This window comes from Dermacentor albipictus, chromosome 2 (genome assembly GCF_038994185.2).
Source record: "Dermacentor albipictus isolate Rhodes 1998 colony chromosome 2, USDA_Dalb.pri_finalv2, whole genome shotgun sequence".
NCBI classification, from domain to species: Eukaryota; Metazoa; Arthropoda; class Arachnida; order Ixodida; family Ixodidae; genus Dermacentor; species Dermacentor albipictus.
In genome coordinates, this window is record NC_091822.1 from 191,628,579 (window position 1) to 191,649,581 (window position 21,003).

Genomic DNA, 21,003 nt, shown 5'->3' on the forward strand with positions numbered 1-21,003 from the left:
GGTGTACTTCTATTGGTAATAATGTGTCCATGTGAAAATAAAGGATGAAACTTACTTTCAGAATGTCCCTCATATATACATCTAGCAAGTGCAGATTTAGTTCTTAAGCATTACTCACTTAAAAGTGCCAATTTTGTGCGAAATCATAACCATCGCCATGTGTAACACTTAAATATAATACAATTATCACTAATAAACCTATGCCTTTATCTTTCGCCATATTGTTGTCGTATGGACTTTTTTTTTTCATGAATAGAATTTCTAATAAGTCTCAGTTGATGAATATAAAAGCTTTACGCTGAACAGAAAATGGTAAATATATTTTTGTCTCAAAGCCTTTTTAGTGACTGTTGCATTGTGAATCTAGATTATGGAAACTCAACTTTGACATGGCGAGTTTCATGACACCATGTGGAAGAGGAACTACATTTGACACCAACTAGACTAACCTTCAAACGTTGACTAACAAGCGAGGAACCACTACTGTCACTAACACCGCTACCACTAACTACTAGCATAAACCGCAATCCTAAGCAGAAGCACAGGTGCTATGAAACTGCTCATTCAGCCTGTGCCTGGTTACGACTGTCCTATCACTAAATAAATACCCCTCCAGTCCTTAGGTTCCCTCAGTTATGCTGCAGCAACAAAATGGGGAAAATGCAAATATTACAGAATCTTGCTTAGGAAACAATACTCTAGCAGCTATCTCAAAAGGACAGGCCTTCACAACGGTGATCAAGTACTATTATAACATGTAAATGCCGCCCCTAAAGTGAAATGAATTTCATTTCATGCAAAAAATTATGTTTAATACCCAAGTCAGATGGGCAAATTTGGTGACACTTCAAGCAACTGCACTTAGCCTCAATGAGTGTCATTTCAGCAGCTTGGTGCTAGACAGCAAAACGTAGTGTCATTCGGGTATTGATGACAATACTGATTTAGAATTTAATAATTTTTTTTCTTTTTAATTATGGAGTTTTACATGCCAAAACCACTTTCTGATTATGAGGCACGCCGTAGTGGGGGCCTCCGGAAATTTTGACTACCTGGGATTCCGCAACGTGCACCTAAATCAAAGTACATGGATGTTTTCGCATTTCATCCACATCGAAATGCGGCCACCGTGGCCGGGACTCAATCCTGCAACCTCGTGCTCAGCAGCCCAACACCATTGATTTAGAACTGTACTGCTCGATATGATTCCTAGTATTCTTAATTTTAGAAATGGTTACTCTTTTATTACAACAAGAAATGTTTATTTAGACTAAATTTTGCAATAAAACATTAAAATGTAATTATCTCGCTAGCACATCCATTTGTTTCGAGTCAATACAAGTGCATAACATATCCAAAATCTAAAGAAACAAAAGAATGACGGATTCCACTGTAAATGAGCGTCACGAGCTCATTTTGGCTTCCCTGATGCCGTAAAGTCCCTCACATCATCTGAAATCATGAAAAAGTTATTTTAGAATTAGTGTTGACTCTGCTGTGAGCATTTATTTATATATTCTTGAAGCACCACTATCGAGGGCTACACACTTTGGCACAGCGAAGCAAGTTCGTCGAACACACTCTATGATGAGTGCACTACACAGCAAGTGTCACTAGTCCTTTCAGTCTACCAGCCTGTGAGCGACACTAAAGGCGAAGTGCACACGCTCAAAGTGTCACTAAATATGCCCATCTGACTGGGGTACTAACAGCATGACACTGCTCAGCATACTTTTCTTTTTTTTAATCAGGTGTGTTTAACCCATTAATTCAGCTTCATTGTTTTATAAACAAGCTAATTTCAAGGATTCCATTTGTTTTGTTTTGATTAATACTATGATGCAAAGGCCACAGATGAAAAAGGAATGCATGCCTGTTGATATACAAAATGGCAACTTGCCTGCTAAGCGCTCAAGGAATCTAATAAATAACCTGAAACAATACGAGAAGCTAACAGAGATCAGAGATCTTGCCAGCCTACTCGAGTCTGTGCAGTGTCATATTTTGACAGCAGCAAATGCCCCAAGAAATGGGCATCTAGTTGATGGGAATATATATATATATATATATATATATATATATATATATATATATATATATATATATATTCAGCATTGTGCAACTGTGCACGTATCCCTTCGCATAGAGTTTGCTCAGAAATTAACAACAGCTAAAGCGGCCTAGTAATGCTACAATTTATGTGCGTATCAACAATGGAGCAATTGTGATACCACCCTGATACTGGCTAGTTATAATGTAATCGACAATCATTCGCAAGCGAAATGCGAATTAATGGTTTCAACAATGCTAACGTAACTACTACTGCGTTGTCGTGTTAGTCAAACCTATACAAGAATAAATTTAGATTAGCTCCTCCTTAAACAGCGTTCAGCTGCTATTTTGTTAACCCCTTTACATTATCACGAAAAAGAAAATACTTAGGTTAGTTTCCAATTCCAATGCGTGCGATCGCTGCCCATAACGGACTCAACGTACTTATAACCACTCGGTTTCCTTCTTCAGTGCCGAAAAACACCATTCGATAATGTTGAGCGTTGAGCACGGCCACACAAGAATCGTGTCGTTGCCGTTATGGGTGACATCAGCGAGGACAACACACGAGCAATTCACGAGGGCACCTGCGCGTATCTGCGCGTGACCCCTAAACAAGCGCGCTCGTCGACACCTGCAGCAGACGACAGCCCCGGCACAGCGAACTCCTGTCACACACGCCTACATAAACGAAATCCTAAACTTTCTTTTCGCTTTTTTCATTCGTGAAACCGTGCACACGATCAGCACAAGACTGCCGTCGCCCGCATGGACATGCAGTCAGCACCACCGATGCATAATTCGTGCCCATAGAGGACGTCCGGTGTGACAGGCGCTGTTGTGAATGATCCTGACCAGGGCTGCGACCGAAACGCCCCAGGCAGGCTCTGCATCTCAAAAGGCACTGATGGGACTGGCCTTCTGGGCGATGCCTTCTCCATACTGGCGAGCGACCAGAGAAGACCGTTGTTGCGTTTTTCCCAAGACGCCCAGGCAGATGCGAAGCAGGCAGTTAGGCTTAAACACCACTTCGACACCACCCGCACCTACCACGGCCGTGACACACTCACCTCGACAATATTGTTAACGTCACTGATACAGTTAACCATGTGCTGCACAATATCCTCGGTTGTGAGAACTTCAAAAGGAAAGTCTTCAATTTCCATTTTCTCTTTGGCCGTCGTCGGTTCTGGTTCCAAACCAATAGACAGTCCGTCGTCTTCCTCGCCGCTAGATTCGTTCCCAGAATCCGTATTGTACATGTTGTCGTCTTCCGAATCCATGTTCACGTCCTTGGAGAATGTGTTAAGAAACAGAAGACTGTGATAAGAGTATAAATCGAGAAACCGCACTGGGCCTAACACAGGCCTCCTTACAGCTCATCGTTCCATACCGTGTTTATCCTGTGACGTCATTGCGCTGCTTGCGCCACCTGAGGAGGCCGACGAGTTGTGGTCGCCGCGGCGGCGGCTGCGTCCGGCGGCAACCCCGCGGATACCCGCGGCGAGCGCCCACGGTAGACCCACCGCAGGATTCTACGGGCCGCCGGGCCAGCAGCTTCGCCCCACTTCGTCTTTATTTTCTTCGCCGCTAACGACGCTGCTGTTGCTACCGCTGGGACCGACTAGGTCACGACCGCGCACCTGCCAGCCCCGGAGGTGGTGTGCGTGCAGGTCACGCGTCTTTCGCCTTTGATTCGCACGATGCGGTCTCTCGCGCTTCATTTGAGCACTGTAGAACGGCTGCCATTATTAAATCTCTTTACTCCAGCCCCATACGAGTGCTTTGCACCTCCACCCATTGGTATTTTACCACTGCTTACACTTAATTCGCTAGAACGAGACTTTCGTAGAAACGAAGTCGAAATGTTACAGGTTCAGGCATTAAGCGACTTTAGATAGGGTCATGGAGCCACTCATGACGCACTGTCTAGATGTAGCTGCGAAAAAAAAAAAATTACAGGTGCCAGTTATAAACTATGCTTGTATAATACGTACGCCGTCCAGGTTCAGGTTTCGTTCAAGAGTATCTCCGGTTGCCTCCAGCGCGCCACTTCCGTGGCTAGTTGCACAGCGATGGTTGCTGCTCTGGAGAACCAAGTAGGATATTACGCTGAAAAAAATGCAAGAGCTTGAGAAAAAGTTGCGCGCAGATCAGGCGCTCCGGAACCAGGAGGCGGTGGGGGCGAGCGCCCGCACACAGGTTTCATTGCAGAGGGCGCACTGCCTCCACAGCCCTGAGGGCCGAACCCCTCATATATAGTACATAAATCTTTTGTTTTACAACAACACATACACAAAAAATTTCATCAGCCCTTCCACTGCGAAGAAGGACGAGCAGCGAAGCTGTGGCCCTGTGGACCTCAATCGTCGCATCTATGTATATAAATATATTATTATTATTATTATTATTATTATTATTATTATTATTATTAGAAGTAGTAGTAGTAATTATTGTCGTCGTCGTCGTCGTTGTTGTTAAAGGACACAGACAACGAATACATCTTTTGGCTGTGGAGTGATCTAGTAATCTATGATTATTTTATGAAGTAGTGGCGTATGCAAGTATCACCGCAAGCCAGACGGGAATTCTGTAACGTTTAAAAGTTCACTGTGAACTAATTATGACAAGTAAATAAAACTTGGCGTAATGATAGAGTCATCTTAGCGGCCTATTTAAGTGTGATCTTTTTCCAAGATACCTACATAAGATTGAGAGATACAGAGCATTCGCAAGAAACTGGAGACTAAATTTTTTTCGTGTCGACGCGACGCGTAGACGGACGGTCACCGACCACCGCCGGAGGCGTAGTAATATACATTTTCGCCGTAAAAATTGTGTAGGCGATACATATGAGCCACGGAGCGTGCCCCCACACTCACAATCAGAGGTGCCGAGTGGCAACTCCGGAACTACAATTATTCCGCAACCTTCCACGTTTGCCCAGGCCCGGAATGCAAAGCCGGTGTTCCAGAATGGAACAACTCCATTTTAGCAGATGGAATGGAAATGGAATGGAAGCCCGAGATTCCGGAATATGGAATGGTAGCTTGAATATGGAATAGGATATAGTCTAGGAGCGCTAAGTGTTGCTATTAAGCGAGTCTGCAAAACGGGTTGTCAATTAGACTAAACTATGCTTTACCAATTTATTAAATTGTAGAGACCATCCGTCGGTTCGTTGTCCCCGCCGTGGTGGTCACTGCCCCCTGCTCTGTCTTGGAACCCAAGAACGGCTGCCCGACCGGGGCGCCACCACTGCCACGAAGAGGCAAACCTGCTTTTACTTTTGAATAAAGCCAGTCGACTCTTTAAGCTCTCAAAACGTGTACTCCTTGCCTCCGCCAAACCTAGCTCCCAACAAGGGGCGACCTAGGACATTCACGTTTTTTTTTTTTCGAACACTAGCCATGGACGACGCTGCTCCTACTCCTGTTGACAGAGACGCCATGATTACGTCTCCGGTCATCACTGCAGAGCTTCAGCTTTACAGCTTTTGGCCCGAGAATCCCCGAGTTTGGTTTATACAAGTAGACGCCCGTTTTCAACTCCGGCGCATCACTTCACAGACAGCAAAGTACCTGCACGTGCGTTGTCGACGCGCTACCCTCCGACACCGCCGATGCCATAGACGACTTCCTAGCGGGTACGCCTTCAGCCCCAGCGTATACGCGATGACCTGAAACGGGAGCGGATACTGGGAGCGGACTTCCTCAGCCATTTCAACCTAGATGCGGGTGTTCGCAATCGGCGCCTGAAGAATAACGTCACATCCCTCGTTGTACTTGGCCTGCAATCCAACCTTACCTCATTTATTGGTATCCGTATGTTTCGGCCGGTCTTAACGTACAAAATACTTGCTGGGTACCCGCAACTCACGAAGCTCCGAAACGATGCACTGCCCTTTGAAACGCAAGGTGACGCAGCATATCACCACCACCGGCCCACCTGTCGCCGCCCAGCCACGGAGGCTCGCTGGACGGAGGTTGCAAGTCGCCCGCCGTGAGTTAAAACACTTCAGCTCGGCGTTATATTCGTCTTTCCTCCAGCAATGCGGTCATCAACTCTTCATCTGGTTCCAAAGCAGGACAGTGGCGACTGACGGCGTTCTGGTGATTACCGAGCTTTGAATGCAGTCACTACTCCGGATCAACATCGCCTTCCCGACATACATGGCTTCGGCACTCGTCTCGCAGGAACCAAAATATAGGAGAAATATACATTAAGATCAATTTGATGGGCGCGTACCGCCAAGTTGCTGTCGAACCCAGTCACACTCCGAAGAGAGCAATCACTACTCCATTTGGCCTATTTGAGTTTGTCCGTGTACTTTACGGTTTGAAGAATGCGGCGCAAACTTTTCAAAGGTTCATGGACGAAGTTACGCGCGGACTCCCGTTCATTTTCGTCTACATTGACGGCATTCTCATTGCAAGTCTCACAGACGAAGCGCACAAAGAGCACCTTCGCCTTCCACTTGAGAGACTGTATGAACACGGCCTGGTCCTAAAGCCCCATAAATGCATTTTCGGAGTTGAAGCGCTGGATTTTCTCGGCCATCGCATTTCACCCCGAGGCAACAAACCACTGCAATCAAGGGTGCGGGCAATCGAGGATTTCCCCTCTCCAAGCTCCTTCCGAGAGTAGCGCGAGTTTCTGGGGCTCATAAATTTTCGCAGGCGCTTCATACCATCCTGTGCACAAGTTCTTAAGCCGCTTACCGACTTGCTCCACCGCGACTCAAAAAAAAAAAAAAACAGAAGAAGAAGAAGAAAACACGCCTGCCTTCGACTGGTCCTCGGAGCACGAACACTCCTCCCAGGAAGCCAAAACGCGGTTGGCGATTGCAGTGTTGCTGATTTATCCGTCGCCCGACACGCCAACTCGCCTTGTGGTAGACGCGTCAACCATGCCAGTGGTTGTAGTACCGCAGCAGCACCATGGCAGCACGATGTGTTGCGACGCCTGTTTATCGAAGCTCGACCGACGTTACTACTGGGTATACTGTGGCGTTGTCGGCGCGCGCTGCAGGTATACGGTAGACCATGGCGACCAGGCAAGGACGAGACGATTTCTAGTGCGAAACTTTCACGGTTTATTCAAGGGTTCGTGAAAGATGAGGAGAAGAGAATGAAGTGAAAATGCACATTGCGGAGCCCTTTAAATAGGCCCGCTAAAGTCGTAAGCGGGATCTTGCTCACGTCAACGTCACGTGATATGCACTGAGTACCACGGCGCTTGACGACAGCACCTAACACGGCACCCACTCACCCGGCGACCTTTCACGAGCCCGCCTCCGCAGGTGGCAAACAGCAGGTCCGGGAACGTAGGCGCTTATCCTTTCTTCTAGCCAACGTTGGTTCGCGGAAGTTCTCCTGTAGAGCTTGACAGTTCGTTGAAAGGCGTCTGCATGGTTGTGGATAGGCGCGTGATTCATTGTCCCAGTTGACGTCTTCACGAGCGTGCCTCCGCTGGCGGCAGCCCGGGGGCCCGGTCTGGTTCGCGGAAAGGGTTTTCACGCACACACACAAAGGGGCCTGTGAACCCTGCGGGGCGTCCGCCAGACCGGCATCCACTCGAGACAACCACCGCAAATTAGGCATCCATCCTTCGTTGCGCTTAGGCATGCACACACACGAAGGGGCCTGTAAGCACTGCCGGGCCCTGCCAGACCGGTCATCCACTCGAGACAACCATGGCAAATTAGGAATCCATCCTTCGTTTCGATGAGGCACGGTGGTAGAGCATCCTTTTTGCCCGGGGTGTTACACGCCAACTGTAACAGCAGCTCCGGCGGGGGAGGAAGATCCCGAAGCGTAGAGGCCAGCAGCCACTGTGCGAGGGATCGGCGTTTCAGTAGCAGAATTCCCCTCAGGGCTGACGAACCCTTGGTTCGTGGCTGGTAGATTCCCGGGAGTCGTTCATCAGTCCTCGTGGCGCTCTTGTGTCTTTTCTCCCCGGTCCGGTGAAACTGGACTTGTAAACAGGTCTCGCAACTTTTCGTCTCCTGTTTGGGCAAGCAATCACCCCAGAACAAGGCCGGACCCACAACCACAAAGCAGCGAGCAGAAGGCCACCCTCCCCCAAGACACACCAGACTTTACAAAAAAAAAAAGGAAGAAGAAAACCCGCGACTGCTTTGCCATTCCTTTCGCGCGTCCCCCCTTCCCCCCCCCTCCCCACCCCGAACACTAAAACAGCCGTTTCTTGAAAGCGTTAATACGTGGTTACTAAAATCAGCTAACAATCGACTACAACTTCGCGATAATAAAACAAACGTACGAAAAAAAATACAAACGAAAAAATGCCACGGTAACCCGAGTGAGCATGAGGCTTTCGTTACCTAGGGGCAACGACTCAGACCGTCGGCATTGCCGTTAAGCTTACCCTTCTTGTAGCGAATATCAAAGGTGTACTGTTGAAGAGCCAAGCTCCAGCGCAAAAGACGACCGTTTTTCGTAGACATGGACGGCAGCCATGTGAAGGTACAGTGGTCAGTCTCTATTATGAACCTTGAACCAGCGATATAGCAAGCTAGCTTCTGGCGCAAGCAGGCGCATTCCTTTTCTGATGCACTGTATGCTTCCTCCCTAACTGAAAGCTCTCTACTGGCGTACAGTACAGGGTGTTCGTTTTCGTCATCTCTCTTTGACAAAGCACCACCACCCTACCCTTGTCGCGGTCATCACACTGAAGAATGAATGGCTTAGAGTAGTCGGGCGCGTTCACCACTGGCTGACTCGTTAGTGCTTTCTTCAGGATACTAAAAGCCTTTTTTTTTTGCGTCATACTACTTTACCGTCTGCGTTTCTGTTTTTCGGAGAGCATCTGTTAAATAACTTGCAATATCAGAATAAAGCGGGATATATCTTTGGTAAAAACCTGCCAAACCACGGAATGACCTGATGTCCCGCTTGGTGCGTGGTTGCGAGAAGTTGTCTATTGCGGTCAGTTTAACCTCGGAAGGCCGACGATGGCATTGCCTTATTACGTGACCTAGATAAGCTACCTCCGCGCGCCCTAATTGGCCTTTGGGAGCCTTGACAGTTAAGTTGGCCTCTCGAAGACGACACAACACGGTTCGAAAGTATTGCATATGGTCCGTCCATGATGAAGAAAAGATTGCTATGTCAGCGAGATACGGAAGTGCAAAGTCCTCCATTCCTCGTAGCACCTGGTCCATAAGGCTAGAGAAACAATAGGAAGCACTCTTCAATCCAAATCTCAGGACTTTCGGCCGAAAGGTTCACATCGGGGAAATAAACGCAGCAAGCCTGCTTGCCCTCTCGGTCAACGGAACCTGCCAGTACCTTCTGACCAAATCAAGCGTGGAAATGAAATTAGCACTGCTGATTAACTCTCTCAAGCCTTTCCGCGATATGCGGTATTGGGTAGGTCTGGTCCTTCGTGATTAAGTTGAGCCTGCGGTAGTCGATACACGGTCGCGGCTCCTTTCCTGGGACCTCAACCAAGAAGCTAGGTATAATCACTCTCTCCTGGCTCGATTACACCTAGCTCTAACATCTTGTTTATTTCAGCGGTCATGACTTGACGTTGACGAGGTGAAACGCGATAAGCTTTCGAACGAACTGGGTCCGACGAGGTTAACTCGATATCGTGAACAATCGCAGTGGTCCTGCCAGGTGTGTCTGAAAATATGTCTTTAAATTCAAACACGAGTTCCCTCAGTTTGGCCCTTTGATTGGGATTAAACTCCGCCTGCTCTACTAGCTTTTCAATGGTCTCGTGAATGTCTTTTGCCCCGTTACTGATGTTAACACCAGAAAGTCGACAGGCATCTCCTGAGGTTGGTTAAGGGACATGTTCACGATGGCCTCCCTCTGCCGGTATGGTTTGAGTAGACTGCTGTGGTGCATTTGTGGTGTTCTTCGTTTCCCCGGTACCGTGATTACGTAGTTTGTTTCAAATAATTTCTTAATTATGTCAGCCGGTCCTTTCCATTGAACCTGTAGTTTGTTTTTTAATGAGGGTTTCAGGATCATTACCTTTTCCACAACTTCAAAGCGTCGCGTCCGACTCGTCCTGTCATAGTAATGCTTAGCATTGCTTTGGGCCTTGCGCATTTCCTGCTCAGCAATCATTGTGGCAGGGTTTACATTCAATAACTTTTTTCTGCATTCTGCCTCTCGAGACATTTCAGGCTCCGGTGCTTTCCCGGCCTCTTCATTAGCTAGTGTACCTTCCGCAATATCCCCTATAGGGCTGTCCTGTTTAGTGCTGGTTGACGAATCCTCCGTCAAACCCGTTTCCTCCACCACTGGCCAGTCGTACACTGCCTTGGCCGCGAGCTTTCTTGCCTTGGAACGGGTTAGGGCTTGCACTATTCCCTCACTAAACCCGATGAACTTGCGTCGTAGCAAATCCTCGGATTTGTTAGAAGACAAATATGGATACTGCGACGGGAGATGTGCCGAGACGGCGGCTTCAGTGTCCAGTACTGCAAAAGGGCCTTCGATGCGGATCTTTGCCACCGGGAGACAAACACTGGAGGCCTCTACGGCTTGCCTTATCGAAGCACATTCTCCCGCGAACTGGCCTTTCTCCACGTACGACGGGTGCACCACGTCAATTGTGGCTGCCGAGTCGCGAAGCACCCGACACGGTTTGCCATTTACCATAAGGTCTCGAATGTGCGGTTCTAGCAAGTTCAGATCTTCCTCGTTACTACTTAGTGACGTCAACACTTTATAGGGATTTCTGCATCCCATGGAGATATGCCCCGTTTGCTGGCAGTTGTAGCAACCTACTGGTTTCTTTGCCTCGAAAGTTTTTTTTTTTCTTTTGCCTTTCTGCCCTGTGTTCGAGTGACTCCTACCTCCACTTGCTGTTCTCATCACTAATATTCGCTGAATCTGACCTTTCCTTGGATTTATACTGACTCGACTTTGACCATCGCTCTGGCTTGCCGGGTCAGTATTTATTCATCTCCTTCGAGCTTCGTTGCCTTCGAACGCACGGCGAGTTACGTACTCCTCAACGAGATTGGCCGCTCTCGTGATAGTGTCTACGCCTGGCCTATCCTGAACCCAATACTTGAGGTTTCCTGACAACCGGGGGTAGAACTGTTCTAAAGCAACGCACTGCATTGTCTTTTCGGCGTCGCCGAGTGCACCTTCTTCTCTGAGCCATTCTTTCAGATTTACCTCCAAGGTGTATGCAAAATCTGAGTATGACTCACTTTTGGTCTTCTCGACCTCCCTGAATTTTCGCCTGAATGCTTCTGCTGATAACCTATACTTTTTAAGTAGATTCGCTTTGACTTCATCGAAGTCCTCTGCTTCTTCTTTCCCCATGCGGGCGATAATATCAGCTACCTCACTGGCAGTAACGTAAGCAAGCGTTGCGGCCACGTGTTTCTCGCGAATTTTGCCTTCTCACACGTGCGCTAAAACTGTACCAGAAAAATACCTATGTCCCCTCCTACTGCGTAGGGTGCCATCAAGTCTGTCATTCTGCGGTCGCTTTCGCGTGCCTCTGTGCAAGGTCTCTCAGTATTTTGAGTTTTCAGAAGCTCAATCTCTAGGCGCTTCATTTCGAGTGCATTGCGTGCAACACGCTCGCGCTCTTCTTTTTCCTCTAGGCGCTTACGCTCTTCCTTTTCTTCCATGCGCTTACGCGCTTCTTTTTCTTCTAGGCGCTTACGCTTTTCCGCCTTATCCGCAATGCTCTATAGGCATTCCTTGAGTTCATCTTCGTCTGCCTCGGTCGCCTCGATCGTTCTATGATCTCCGGCTTCCTCATTGTTTTGGCGATTGGGAGGCCTAACTCTGGCCAAGCTCAACAATTGCGGCTTCTTTAGTGCCTTCAAGTTCATGGTTGCCCTTAGTGCTGCTAAATCTTCACTCTATAACAACCTCGACGTACTCAAAACTTCCGCCAACGGTTAAAGAAAAATCCCTGCTCTGTAAAAAAAATACGTAAAGCCAAGTGATGTCTTAGTGAAGAAAAGCCGTGCACTCATCATATGCAGTCATGAATACTGACACCTTCCTTCCGAACGTTGTCATCAGGACGAAGAGGCTACGATCTCGTAGATGTCGTCCAAATTTGGGGTCTCCAGGGGAGCGTATCCCAATCGCTGCCAACCAGTTGTTGCGTTCTCCAGAGTAGCGTACCCCACCGCTGCCGAGTTGTTTGCGACACCGGTTTATCGAAGCTCGACCGACATTACTATTGGGTAGCGTGGCGTTGGCGGGCTGCAGGCATACGGTAGACCATGGCGACCAGGCAAGGACGAGACGATTTCTAGAAACTTTCACGGTTTATTCAAGGGTTGGTGAAAGATGAGAAGAAGAGAATGAAGTGAAAAGGTACATTGTGGAGCCCTTTAAATAGGCCCGCTAAAGTCCTAGGCGGGATCTTGCTCACGTCAACGCCACGTGATATGCACCGAGTTCCACGGTGCTTGGCGGCGGCACCCACTCACCCGGCGACCTTTCACGAGCCCGCCTCCGCAGGTGGCAAACAGCAGGTCTGGGATCGTAGGCGCTTATCCTTTCTTCTAGGCGACGTTGGTTCAGGAAGTTTTCCTGTAGAGCTTTAGAGTTCGTTGAAAGGCGTCTGGTTGTGGATAGGCGCGTGACCCATCCTCCCAGTTGACGTCTTCACGAGCGTGACTCCGCTGGCGGCAGCCTGGGGGCCCTGCCTGGTTCGCGGAAAGTGTTTTCACGCACACACACAAAGGGGCCTGTGAACCCTGCGGGGCGTCCGCCAGACCGGCATCCACTCAAGACAACCACCGCAAATTAGGCATCCATCCTTCGTTGCGCTTAGGCATGCACACACATGAAGGGGCCTGTAAGCACTGCCGGGCCCTGCCAGACCAGTCATCCACTCGAGACAACTATGGCAAATTAGGAATCCATCCTTCGTTTCGATGAGGCGTGGTGGTGGAGCATCCTTTTTGCCCGGGGTGTTACACGCCAAGCGTAACAGATGGCACAGACTGGAGGCCGCTGGCTTCTTCTCAAATCCCCTCAAACCTACGAAGCTCGCTACAGCACCTTCGGGAGGGACATGTTGGCCATCTATTGCGCTGTCAAGCACTTCCTTTTTTTTTCTCTTAAGGCTGTAGCTTCTATATTCTGACCGACCACAAGCCGTTAACCTTCGCTTTAAAGAACAACAGTTCCTCGTACTCAGGACGTGAGTTTCGGCAACTTTCCTATATCTCCGAATTTTCTATGGACATCCGCCATTTCTCCGGGACTGAAAATAGGCAGCTGACGAACTGTCGCGGATCGGCACTGTGCCTGCTGGCCCTGTGGATTTCCAAGCTCTAACCTTCGCCCAGCAAAACGACCCCGAGTTGCAGCAATTGCGAGAAAAAGGCTCGTCGCTCCAGCTTGCGGAGGTGCCGTTTCCCTACACAACATATTGATCACGTTCAACCCATCGCAGGCAGCTGGCAGCTCCTCGCCCGTTCGTTCCTTATCAGATTCGGCGGCCAATATTCGGCACACGCCTGGCACAAGTGTTCAGTGGTGCAGCCATGTTGACCCTCAGAAAGCTGTTTCGATCACATTTATTCAGACTTGTTGGGGCCTCTTCCACCCTGCCGACATATTTTAGGTACATCCTCATGTGTGTCGACCGGTACTTTAGATGGTGTGAGATGACGTCGCTTGTAGCGACCGTCCGTCACTTGGTTGTCCCCGCAGTGGGGGTCATTACAAACGAGTTTTGCGTTAAAACCACACACACAAGAAAGGAGACAACACGGGGGTCATTGCCTCTTGCTCTTTTTTGGAACCGAAGAGCGGCTGCCCGACTGGGGTGCCACCACTGTCACTCGGTAAACCTGGTCTTACTTTTGAATAAAGCCAGTCGACTCTCCGTTCTGATGCTTTTAAAACGTGTATTCTTTGCCTCCGGGAAACCGAGCTCCCAACGCTCACAATTTTACACAATACGGTTCATTCAGTATCTACCTGCAGGTGACCATCTCCGCCGCAGTAGCTATACGGTATTCTACACATTCTATACTTCTGGTGGCCCGAAAACATTTTTGCGTTACAAATAAAGCTGACGTGCATTCAAAAGACAGCAACTTTTAGATAGCGCTAGCTTCTTAATTAATCATTGAGGAGCTAGTTAACCCCTTAGTTTTAGAGCGCAGCTCACAGGCGCTCGTTCCTGTGGCATGCATCGGCATTGTGTCTCGTAACCGAGTGAACGAGCACAGCGAAGGATGAAAGAGCGAACGCGAAGCGCAGACGAAAGATGGCGAGAGCGAAGGCAGCGCGAGGAGGAAAGCGGAGGGGGAGGAAAGCAGCCGAAGCATGAGGGGGAGTGTGGCGAAAGGATGAGGGGGAAAGCGGAGTGCAAGCGCTACTTCACCTGCGGAGTTCCGCGCTCCGGCGAATGCACTCTGCGCGAGCCACGAATTCCTAAAGCCCCTAGATAAAAATCATTTAGGGGCTTTACGCGTTCTCGTGTTCACGCTTTCCTTCTGAACAATGAGTGACGCAATCGGTGGAAATGCTTCTGCTGCCCCTGCTGCTAAATGAACTGCCAGAGCAGAGGCTCAGCGCCGTCACTGAGAAGACCCTGTCGTTCAGTATCAAATTCCTTACCACAATATATCGCGAATTCAAAACACCTAAACAGTTGCGCTGGAATCCATAAGAAAGCACAATAGTAATTTTTAGCCCTACAAGCCAAACGACTGCTCCTGCTTGAGAAACACATGCAGACGCCTTCACATTTACAAAGACATTGCAGTTTGCATCATCGATGGCTGCAGAACTCGCTGCCCTCTGTGCTGCTCTAGAATTTGTAATTGAAGAACTGTCCCAGACATGGTCAGTCTTCTCCGACTCCAAAGCCGCTCTCTAGTTCCTTACGCCATTTCGTCATGGACCGAATGAACAATTAGTCGCTGACATAAGACTTCTTCACCACCACGCATTAAAGAAAAACACAACATAGTTTATTAGTGGATACTGGGCCATTGCGGTATCTACGGGAATGACCGTGCAGATGAGGCGGCCCTATATGCTCATGATGGCCTCCACTGTGTAGCTATACCGTTATCCAGAACAGACGCAACTACAGGGCTTCGTTCGCTCGCATGTAAACTAACACTTGCACAGTGGAACTCGACGGAATTTACCAATGCTCGTCTTCACAACTTCGATCCGAATCTACGGCTATAAGACTTCCGTCAGGACTATAGAGCTGAGGCATGAAGTTTCCTTCCTCCGTGAGCTGAGGGGATGTTTCTTTGCCGCTTGTGGCTTGCCGTGGCTTCCACGACTGCTTACCGATTTCAGATCGGAATGGCCAGCAACTCTACATGCGATAACTGTGAATGAGAGGAAACAATCGCCCCCCTTCTCTCTAGTGTGCCCGCTTCACTGTGCCCACAGAACTTTCAAGAGTGCTAGATAGTCTTGACAAACGCCTTTTGTCGGAGGAAAGGGTCTTGGCTTCTCGGACACTGGCCAAGACCGTTCTCAGCACAGAAAGCTTTGAAGGCATTGCACTTCTTGCGGAGAGACAGACTCTAAGCAGTGCCGTATTCCCTTTGCCTTTCCCCCTTTCTTTATTGCTTTTAATTCCTTCTTTTTTTGCAACATGCATCTCTTTTCTGTTATCTTTATTTCCCTCCTTTCCCCAGCACAGGGTAGCCAGACGGTCTGAGAACTGGCTAACCTTCCTGTCGTTTCGTCTATTGCTGCTTGCTCCTGCTCCTCATGCACACTTTTCTGGACGCTTTATTTTGTAATATAACAGATTCCCATATGCAGCTGCTATCAAGAAGGGTGTTTGGGTCAGTGCGCTTTTTCTCACTGTTACTGCGTATATTTAGTTATGAAGTTCATCTAACAGGCTAGCGCTATTTAACAATAGCACTGTCCTGTGTCTCTGTCACGTCCCTGTGGAAGGAAAAAAACAGTAAAAAAACACAAAGGACAAGAGGAGAGGTTCACACCACAACAACCGGTCATTGTGGTGTGATTCTCTCCTCTTGTCCTTTGTGTTTCTTGACTGTTTTTTTTTTCCTTCAACTATGTACCAACTGGTCCGGATTTCAACCCTTCTGCACATCCCGGTCTTCTTGAGTAAGCGAAAACCTGCTTTCAAATTTCGATAATAATTACGTATTTCCAGAAGAAGCCGTCTATCGTCTGCTCGTGCACGCACGGCCGCAGCCAACAGTGTAGGAATTAAACTTTGGCCACCCTGCTAATTTCGACTGGTTTTCTACACTCAACTATAGCCTCGAACCAGTCAGACCACACGCACGCTGGCACGCTGGCCAGTGTGCGCTCACTCCTGGCCAAGCCTGGTTAGACACTTCGGTAGACTTACTGATAGCCACTTCAAAATAGCAAGTTGGATGTGGCTACCAGCTGTCGCTCAAGCTGGTGAAGGACAAAGCCGGTCCGCACCACGTAGCACGGCCAGACTGGAGCATATGAGCACGAGCACGCACTGAAGCCCTGTCGTGCACAAAGCAAATGCTGCACATACACACTTAGTTGCATGTAGCTGCGGTCTGCTAAGCGTAGACGCCGCGACGAGTCCACGGGCTAGGTGCACCACGGCTCACTGAGGACAACCGCATTTGGCGTATGTTTGGCGCGTCGTATAGGTGCCAAAATTGAAAGTATAGTGGCGTCTGCGTCAACATTTAAAATCAAACTTGAGCTGCACACCATGGTGGCGTTCAGTCATGCATTAAGTAGACGTAAAGTCCCTCCATCAAAAGTTCTTAGATAAAACAAGTTTACAAGGTGGCGGCCACGAGTCCACGACCTACGTGGTAGCAACACTCATTGTTCTTTGCGTGATCTCCTTGCAATCGCGCTTACTCTTTTCTGCTTCATTTGAGTCTGTGATAGGTGAGCTCCTTGTACGTGATGTTCTAAATGGCTAGAGGTGATATTTAATATATTTCAGAAGGTTCGAAATTAGTGTGCATGCGCCAATGCCCTGGTCGGATTTTCGCCGGAAAACGTAGTCGAAGCCAAGACATAGGACGGTGTTACAGTGTACTTACTGTAAGGGTGTTTTAGAATTTATCATGGCAGCTGGCATGAAAAAAATAAGGCCTCGGCGAGCCCCAACCCACGGACCAGGCTGGGTTCCAGCTTTGGTGTCCCCATTGCCACTTCGGTGTCCTGGAGGCGCCGCGAATAATGCGAAATAATGACGCATTGTTTCAATTAGTAAAAAACATGATTGAATAAATATAGTTACGTCCTACCACCAACTTGCGACGCTAAGTTCAGCACTATCGCGCCCCATGACTTCTGCTGGCACGCCTATGGACAAATGCCTACAACACGAGCTAAGAAACTCCTCTGTAACGCCTGGGCAGAGTTGTATACTCAACGAGCTAAAGTGCCCACATTTGCTCTCGCACCTGCTCTTACTCGCGCATGCGCACACACATCCGGCGTCTCTGCAAGTGCCACGCCCCGCTGTACCTACTAGCAATTGTAAACACGCGTCCCGGTCCCGATGGCATCAGCGCCAATCTACTTAAATTAACCTGCCATAATTCAGCTAACCTGCTCGCATCAATCTTCCATTAATCCCTTGATTCTGGCTGTATACCGGACGACTGGAAATCTGCTTGTGTGGCACCTGTATTCAAACCTGGCAGCAGCAATCATCCTAACAACTACAGGCCGATTTCACTTACGTCCATTTCGTGTAAAATACTAGAGCACATCATATATTCACACGTGATGGGTCATCTCAGCCGTAACAATTTACTTCTTAACACCTAGCATGGTTTTCGCGAAAAATTATCATGTCAGACACAACTTTTCGAACTTGTGACAGATCTGCAGATATGCAGATGCGACAGATATGTGACAGATATGCCCGTCTACATCGATGCCATGTTCATTGATTTTTCAAAAGCTTTGCACCGTGTTCCACATAATCGACTAATGTTAAAAATACTTAATCTGCGCGTCTCGACCTGAGAATGGCTGCTTGGATTGAAGAATTTCTAAGCAGTCAGTGACGGTCAGTTAAACTTAACGATCACGTATCTAATCCGAAACGTGTAACATCTGGGATACCTCAGGGGTGTATGCTGGGTCCTCTTCCTTCTTTATTACACATTACTAACATAGCATCTAACATAAGTTCATCGATCTGTCTTTTCGCGGGCGATTGTGTTATTTATAAGAAAATAACTTGCATGGCTGACGTCGCAGAACTACAATCTGATCTCTCAAGGTTAAAGGAATGGTGCAATAATTGGCAAATGGAAATTAATCTTGAAAAAACCAAGCACATAAAATTTACTAACATTTCTTCTGCATGCAAAATCTTTTATAAAATAAATGCCGGAAGAAGTAAAGAAAGCCTTGGGAGCTATGCAAAGGGGGAAGGCAGCTGGGAGGTAACAGCAGATCTGTTGAATGATGGTGGGCAGATTGTTCTAGAAAAACTGGCCACCCTCTATACGCAATGCCTCATGACTTCAAGTGTACCGGATTCTTGGAAGAATGCTAACATAATCCTAATCCATAAGAAAGGGGACGCCAAAGACTTGAAAAATTATAGACTGATCAGCTTACTGTCCGTTGCCTACAATGTATTTACTAAGGTAATCGCAAATAGAATCAGGAACACCTTATACTTCTCTCAACCAAAGGACCAGGCAGGATTCCGTAAAGGCTACTCAACAATAGACCATATTAGCACTATAAATAAGGTGATAGAGAAATGTGCCAAATATAACCAACCCTCATATATAGCTTTCATTGATTACGAGAAAGCGTTTCATTCAGTCGAAACCTCAGTCGAAACCATGCAGGCATTATGGAATCAGGGTGTAGACGAGCCGTATGTAAGAATACTGAGATATATACAGCGGCTCCACAGACACTGTAGTCCTCCATAAAGAAAGCAACAAAATCCCAATAAAGAAGGGTGTCAGGCAGGGAGATACGATCTTGCCAATGTTATTCACAGCGTGCTTACAGGAGGTATTCAGAGACCTGGATTGGGAAGAATTGGGGATAAGAGTTAATGAAGAATACCTTATTAACTTGCGATTCGTTGATGATATTGCCTTGCTTAGTAACCTAGCAGGACACCAAGCTTGACGAGCGGCTTTAGCAAGAGAACTGTCTCATGTACATAAGCACCCACCACTTCTCTTATCATCATCATCCATCCCAGTACTTTCACTCCCCATCCCTCTTCCCCACTGAAGAGTAGCAGATTAGAGCACAGTAGCTCAGGTCGACCTCTCTGTCTTTCCCATCAATAAATTATATTCTATATATATATATTTCAGGGGACCAACTGCAATGCATGCTCACTGACCCGGAGAGTCAAAGCAGAAGGGTGGGTATAAAAATTAATCTGCAGAAAACTAAGGTAAGGCTTAACAGTATCGGAAGAGAACAGCAGTTTACGATATATAGCGAGGCACTGGAAGTGGTAAGCGAATACATTTACTTAGAACAGGTAGTGACCGCGGATTTGGATCATGAGACTGCAATAATCAGAAGAATAAGAATGGGCTGGGGTGCGTTTGGCAGGCATTCTCAGATCATGAACAGCAGGTTGCCATTATCCCTCAAGAGAATAATGTATAACAGCTGTGTCTTACCAGTACTCACCTACGGGGCAGAAACGTGGAGGCTTACGAAAAGGGTTCTGCTCAAATTGAGGACGACGCAACGAGCTATGGAAAGAAGAATGATGGGTGTAACGTTAAGGGATAAGAAAAGAGCAGATTGGGTGAGGGAGCAAACGTGAGGTAATGACATCTTAGTTGAAATCAAGAAAAAGAAATGAGCACGGGCAGGACATGTAATGAGGAGGGAAGATAACCGATGGTCATTAAGGGTTACGGAGTGGATTCCAAGGGGAGGGAAGCATAGCAGGGGGTGGCAGAAAGTTAGGTGGGCGGATGAGATTAAGAAGTTTGCACGGACAACATGGCCACAATTAGTACATGACCGGGGTATTTGGAGAAGTATGGGAGAGGCCTTTGCTGTGCAGTGGGCGTAACCAGGCTGATGATGATGATGATGATATGACGTATGCTGTATGTGCGAGTGAAAGCATGCGAGGGTGAGCCAGTGAAGGCAGTTCAATCTCATGTGCATGAGCGAGGAATATGGGCCGGCAGCGTGCCCTCTCCTGTCACATGCGAGGCATGGCGGTCAGGCAAGGGAGGACGGCATTCTTCTGCGACAGCTGCTAGGGTGTCTCGATGCGCTCGCCTGCCACTCCGTACAGAGTGGAGACATCCATGGTGTCTACTACAGCATTGGGCACGCGAATGGTGGACACCATAGTAGACGCCTTTGGCGGACGCCGCAGGGACGTGTTGCCAGCGCTTGTGTGTCTTGAAAGTGATTTGCGACATGACAAAAGTGGGCACCCGAGTGTGCCTCATCTTCAAAGTGATCTGCGATGTTTGCAGAGTGCGCTTAGTGCCGGTAGCTTCGTATGCGCTCTGCTTTCAACATTTAGTTCGCGTTGAAGCAAGAGATGCATGAAGGTCAATTCGCTTGCTGCTGCTACGATTCCTCACTCCAGGATTTTCACAGCGAGTTTCCTCACTAATTAAGTGAGATGTGTTCATGTTTATTTTTGCACATGTGACACCGTGCTGGTTAATTTAGTTAAAACACATTGGCGGGCTGGTTGGTCTGAATCCATAATGGAATGCGTAAGCGTGACTGAACAAGGACGCAGAAAGAAGCAGACACACAAAGACAGCGCTGTCTCAGTGTGTCTGTTTCTTTCTACATCTTCGTTCAGTCATGCTTACATATTCTATCATTGTCAATTTAGTTAGTAAGCGAATGCTTACAAGTTTATATGGCCGATAAAACTATCCTTACTTCGTACAGCTATCTAATAATTTGCTATCGTAATTGGTGCTTCGCCTTCCGCAAAGAAGTGCAAATATTTTAATGAAGGAAGAGTCTAGGTGCG

At 47.9% G+C, this 21,003-nt stretch overlaps 1 protein-coding gene across 3 annotated transcripts in view; it reads right to left on the minus strand.

Moving 5' to 3' along the window:
• The window catches only part of ari-1 (E3 ubiquitin-protein ligase ariadne-1), a 39,964-nt gene extending 36,297 nt beyond the window's left edge, over positions 1 to 3,667 (minus strand). Inside the window, exons 1-2 of one of the 3 annotated variants that reach the window (XM_065427424.1) lie at positions 3,446 to 3,667; positions 3,123 to 3,372 (exon numbers count right to left, since the gene is read on the minus strand). In XM_065427424.1, coding sequence (XP_065283496.1) covers positions 3,123 to 3,335 — 213 coding nt within the window. In that variant the 5' untranslated portion in view covers positions 3,336 to 3,372; positions 3,446 to 3,667. The other 2 variants (XM_065427422.1, XM_065427423.1) reach the window with 2 other exon arrangements.
• Positions 3,668 to 21,003: the final 17,336 nt, after the last annotated feature.